This window comes from Musca vetustissima, unplaced genomic scaffold (assembly GCF_032173495.1).
Source record: "Musca vetustissima isolate MV318-11 ecotype Yass unplaced genomic scaffold, APGP_CSIRO_Mvet_v1 utg33022, whole genome shotgun sequence".
NCBI lineage: Eukaryota > Metazoa > Arthropoda > Insecta > Diptera > Muscidae > Musca > Musca vetustissima.
In genome coordinates, this window is record NW_026889460.1 from 119,958 (window position 1) to 125,734 (window position 5,777).

Below are 5,777 nucleotides of genomic sequence, written 5' to 3' on the forward strand. Positions count from 1 at the left end.
GAGATTGGTGGTAACGGTTTTGGAAGTACTACTGCTGTTGCTGTCATTCGCCGATGCGTTCAACTCGTTCAGTTCGGCCATCATCTGTTCGAAACGTACATGAGCCACCTCATCACTATCGCCATCGCCGTCAATGCCGGCATTGAGAGCATAATAGAGATTTAGTTCGTCGGCATCGGTGCCGAAGACACTCTTGAATTGTTGAAATAGCTTTTGAGTGTCGGGGTCGGCGGTGTTGGTGGTGTTGCACTGGCCAATATCGCCATCCAGCTGATATTGTTGTGGCGGTTCGTTTGTAGTCCAAATAAAAAATTCATTTGAGCAATCTTTTTCACTTCGTTGACCTCGTCAAACTTTTTCGGTTGTTTTTGATTTTGTTTTTGAGGGTGTTAAGTTGGTGGGAAAACTGTAACCAAAGAGAGGGAAAGAGAGGGAGAGTTAAATAGAAACATTGTAAGAGAGAAATAATCGAAATCTTTACCCTTTATTTATGGAACCGGTCTGGGAATCATCATTACCGGTCTTGGAGGTTTGCGTTTGTGTAGAAGACATATTATTTTTACTGAATGGGGCCTGGAATGATGTTGATGTTATGGTGAAATAGCCACCGGGTTTCGGTTTCAAATGTCGATTATTGATTTGCATATGTACAGTCTTCATAAATTCAATTTGATGAGCTAATTTTTGGATTTGCTCCTAAAACAAAAGAAGGGAATGATTGAAGAAAAATCTTTTTTTGTAGAATCTTACCTTAAGTTCCTCATTTTCCTGATATAGATCAGGTGATTCATCTGGCACCAGTCCCACACCGTTAAGCGAAAACGATGCTGTTATACTTCTCACCTTGGCCTTTTGATCCCATTTATCACCTTGCCCCTTGAAGATTCGCGATATTTTAGGTCCAAATACCAAAGCAATGGTTGTGGTAGTCGATAGCTGAGTTCGTATAAAACCCAAGGTGTATTTGATATCGGGACCAGCTTCGGGATATATTAAAATGCTGTAGGGAGGAATGGGACAATATTTATATTATTCGACAAATAAGTAAAAATAGCAACAAAGGAATAATGAATTGCCCACGTTGGGCGCCATTTGAGATATGTACGTCCTAAAATAGAAGAAATTTGGATAGTCTCCTACATTAAGAAAACTCTCTGTATTTAAATGTGGTAGGGAATATAATATTGTCCCACGTTGGGCGCCACTTGAGAAATGCGATTCCTACAACCAGAAGACATTTGAAAGGTCTCCTAAATTAAAAATACTTTCTATATGTAAATGTTCGGAGGGGGTTTTAGATCTTTGGCTTTCTGGTAGTCTATAAAAATAGACTTCTTTAAAAATTATTTTAAAAATCTACGCCTCTGATAGACTTCTTTAAAAATTATTTTAAAAATCTACGCCTCTGATAGACTTCTTTAAAAATTATTTTAAAAATCTACGCCTCTGATAGACTTCTTTAAAAATTATTTTAAAAATCTACGCCTCTGATAGACTTCTTTAAAAATTATTTTAAAAATCTACGCCTCTGATAGACTTCTTTAAAAATTATTTTAAAAATCTACGCCTCTGATAGACTTCTTTAAAAATTATTTTAAAAATCTACGCCTCTGATAGACTTCTTTAAAAATTATTTTAAAAATCTACGCCTCTGATAGACTTCTTTAAAAATTATTTTAAAAATCTACGCCTCTGATAGACTTCTTTAAAAATTATTTTAAAAATCTACGCCTCTGATAGACTTCTTTAAAAATTATTTTAAAAATCTACGCCTCTGATAGACTTCTTTAAAAATTATTTTAAAAATCTACGCCTCTGATAGACTTCTTTAAAAATTATTTTAAAAATCTACGCCTCTGATAGACTTCTTTAAAAATTATTTTAAAAATCTACGCCTCTGATAGACTTCTTTAAAAATTATTTTAAAAATCTACGCCTCTGATAGACTTCTTTAAAAATTATTTTAAAAATCTACGCCTCTGATAGACTTCTTTAAAAATTATTTTAAAAATCTACGCCTCTGATAGACTTCTTTAAAAATTATTTTAAAAATCTACGCCTCTGATAGACTTCTTTAAAAATTATTTTAAAAATCTACGCCTCTGATAGACTTCTTTAAAAATTATTTTAAAAATCTACGCCTCTGATAGACTTCTTTAAAAATTATTTTAAAAATCTACGCCTCTGATAGACTTCTTTAAAAATTATTTTAAAAATCTACGCCTCTGATAGACTTCTTTAAAAATTATTTTAAAAATCTACGCCTCTGATAGACTTCTTTAAAAATTATTTTAAAAATCTACGCCTCTGATAGACTTCTTTAAAAATTATTTTAAAAATCTACGCCTCTGATAGACTTCTTTAAAAATTATTTTAAAAATCTACGCCTCTGATAGACTTCTTTAAAAATTATTTTAAAAATCTACGCCTCTGATAGACTTCTTTAAAAATTATTTTAAAAATCTACGCCTCTGATAGACTTCTTTAAAAATTATTTTAAAAATCTACGCCTCTGATAGACTTCTTTAAAAATTATTTTAAAAATCTACGCCTCTGATAGACTTCTTTAAAAATTATTTTAAAAATCTACGCCTCTGATAGACTTCTTTAAAAATTATTTTAAAAATCTACGCCTCTGACTTCTTTAAAAATTATTTTAGACTTCTTTAAAAATTATTTTAAAAATCTACGCCTCTGATAGACTTCTTTAAAAATTATTTTAAAAATCTACGCCTCTGATAGACTTCTTTAAAAATTATTTTAAAAATCTACGCCTCTGATAGATTTCTTTAAAAATTATTTTAAAAATCTACGCCTCTGATAGACTTCTTTAAAAATTATTTTAAAAATCTACGCCTCTGATAGACTTCTTTAAAAATTATTTTAAAAATCTACGCCTCTTGTAGTCCTCGAAAAAATTTATTTTAAAAATCTACGCCTCTTGTAGTCCTCGAAAAAATTTATTTTAAAATCTAGTAGTCCTCGAAAAAATTTATTTTAAAAATCTACGCCTCTTGTAGTCCTCGAAAAAATTTATTTTAAAAATCTACGCCTCTTGTAGTCCTCGAAAAAATTTATTTTAAAAATCTACGCCTCTTGTAGTCCTCGAAAAAATTTATTTTAAAAATCTACGCCTCTTGTAGTCCTCGAAAAAAATTATTTTAAAAATCTACGCCTCTTGTAGTCCTCAAAAAAAAATTATTTTAAAAATCTACGCCTTTTGTAGTCCTCGAAAAAATTTATTTTAAAAATCTACGCCTCTAGTAGTTCTCAAAAAAATTTATTTTAAAAATCTACCCCTCTTGTAGTCCCCGAAAAAATTTATTTTAAGAATCTACGCCTCTTGTAGTCCTCGAAAAAAATTTATTCTAAAAGTCTTCGCCTTTGATAGTCCTTGAAAAAAATTATTTTAAAAATCTACGCCTTTGATAGTCCTCGAAAAAAATTGTTTTAAAAATCTACGCTCTGATAGACTTGTATAAACATTATTTTAAAAATCTACGCCTCTGATAGACTTCTATATAAATAATTTTAAAAATCTACACCTCTCCTATTAGAATTGTTTTAAAAATAATAATAGTTCTTGAAGAAAATTATGTGCCTCTTAATTGACACAATTTAAGTTAAGTTTCAATTCAATTGTCATATCTATGTCACGCCGCATTGCTTCAATCTACCCTCCTTTTCCGTGGTCGTAAATTCTATTGGTTATCCCTATTTTATGAATAACATAACGCTAATAACGTTACTAACCCAATTCCAGGCTATTTGAATAAAAGTTTCCAACTCTCATAAAAGGACGTCGCACACTCACACAAACACACGCTCTTCAAACTTCAGTATAAGTGTGAATACTTACTGTAGTGCCACCATTGACAAGTTAACAATGGCAATATTATAAATGGCATACGAAATGAGACGAGCCTCATTGTATAATGATTCCGCATTGCGGACATTATAACAGACACGTATGCCCCAGGCTAAGAAAAGAACTTCACCAATAGCCAAGCTATGATCCCACCAATTATATGAGCATTGCTTGAATTTGAGACCATGTTGGTCATTAATCTGGAGCAACGAAGAAAGCAAAAAAAAAAAAAAAAAAAAATGGAAACAAAGAAGAAGAAGAAAAGGGAAAATGTGGGTTAAGAGAAATTTAAATAAAATAGTGACATAGAGAACAAAGAGAGGGGAAAGTGGGCAATTACTTACATAAACGGCATAGGGAGTATCACTTATAGTCCATGTACCCAAATAGATAAGCATTACCAATAGAATGGGTACCATCCACTGTAGCAATTGTTGATCGGTAAGTTTGACTTTGTGGGCCGATTTGACGCGATACGTTAAGGAGACCCTGAAAGGTAGGTGGAGGTTAATATATTTCACTTAATTTTTGTTGTTTAGGGAAGTTTGAAATGTACCTCCAAGTCTTCATCAGCAATGATGTATAGGTTATACAAAAGCCCATGTGTCGGGTCCATTTGGTTGCAACACACCATGTTGTGTCCAAATAGGGAAATATGGCCACCATCTGAAAAAAAGAATTTAATTTTTTTAATATTCTTTAAATATCCACGCCTTTTGGTCTGTGGATCCTTTGTAAAAATATTCTTTAAAAATCCACGCCTTTTGGTCTGTGGATCCCTTGTAAAAATATTCTTTAAAAATCCACGTCTTTTGGTCTGTGGATCCTTTGTAAAAATATTCTTTAAAAATCCACGCCTTTTGGTCTGTGGATCCTTTGTAAAAATATTCTTTAAAAATCCACGCCTTTTGGTCTGTGGATCCCTTGTAAAAATATTCTTTAAAAATCCACGTCTTTTGGTCTGTGGATCCTTTGTAAAAATATTCTTTAAAAATCCACGCCTTTTGGTCTGTGGATCCTTTGTAAAAATATTCTTTAAAAATCCACGCCTTTTGGTCTGTGGATCCTTTGTAAAAATATTCTTTAAAAATCCACGCCTTTTGGTCTGTGGATCCTTTGTAAAAATATTCTTTAAAAATCCACGCCTTTTGGTCTGTGGATCCTTTGTAAAAATATTCTTTAAAAATCCACGCCTTTTGGTCTGTGGATCTTTTGTAAAAATATTCTTTAAAAATCCACGCCTTTTGGTCTGTGGATCCTTTGTAAAAATATTCTTTAAAAATCCACTCCTTTTGGTCTGTGGATCCTTTGTAAAAATATTCTTTAAAAATCCACGCCTTTTGGTCTGTGGATCCTTTGTAAAAATATTCTTTAAAAATCCACGCCTTTTGTTGTGTGGATCCTTGTAAAAATATTCTTTAAAAATCCACGTCTTTTGTTGTGTGGATCCTTGTAAAAATATTCTTTAAAAAAATATTCTTTAAAAATCCACGTCTTTTGGTCAGTGGATCCTTTGTAAAAATATTCTTTAAAAATCCACGCCTTTTGGTCTGTGGATCCTTTGTAAAAATATTCTTTAAAAATCCACGCCTTTTGGTCTGTGGATCCTTTGTAAAAATATTCTTTAAAAATCCACGCCTTTTGGTCTGTGGATCCTTTGTAAAAATATTCTTTAAAAATCCACGACTTTGTAAAAATCCACGCCTTTTGTTGTGTGGATCCTTGTAAAAATATTCTTTAAAAATCCACGCCTTTTGGTCTGTGGATCCTTTGTAAAAATATTCTTTAAAAATCCACGCCTTTTGGTCTGTGGATCCTTTGTAAAAATATTCTTTAAAAATCCACGCCTTTTGGTCTGTGGATCCTTTGTAAAAATATTCTTTAAAAATCCACGCCTTTTGGTCTGTGG

At 32.0% G+C, this 5,777-nt stretch overlaps 1 protein-coding gene across 1 annotated transcript; it reads right to left on the reverse strand.

The window, feature by feature from the left end:
• Positions 1-299: 299 nt before the first annotated feature.
• Positions 300-4,535, reverse strand: LOC133337172 (probable G-protein coupled receptor CG31760). Its single transcript, XM_061545426.1, has 6 exons — positions 4,425-4,535; positions 4,213-4,357; positions 3,860-4,068; positions 751-1,000; positions 482-696; positions 300-406 (listed from the first exon to the last, which is right to left on the reverse strand). The coding sequence occupies exons 1-6, from the start codon at positions 4,532-4,534 to the stop codon at positions 349-351; spliced, it is 987 nt and encodes a 328-aa protein (XP_061401410.1). The 5' UTR covers position 4,535; the 3' UTR covers positions 300-348.
• Positions 4,536-5,777: the final 1,242 nt, after the last annotated feature.

Bases quoted from the DNA above. Each gene is read 5' to 3' on its own strand.
- LOC133337172 (XM_061545426.1), bottom strand. From the start codon at position 4,534: ATGGTGGCCATATTTCCCTATTTGGACACAACATGGTGTGTTGCAACC. The intron at 4,358-4,424 runs GTACATTTCAAA...CCTACCTTTCAG, and splicing joins TTGCTGATGAAGACTTGGAG to GGTCTCCTTAACGTATCGCG. The intron at 1,001-3,859 runs GTAAGTATTCAC...TCCTCCCTACAG, and splicing joins TTGTCAATGGTGGCACTACA to CATTTTAATATATCCCGAAG.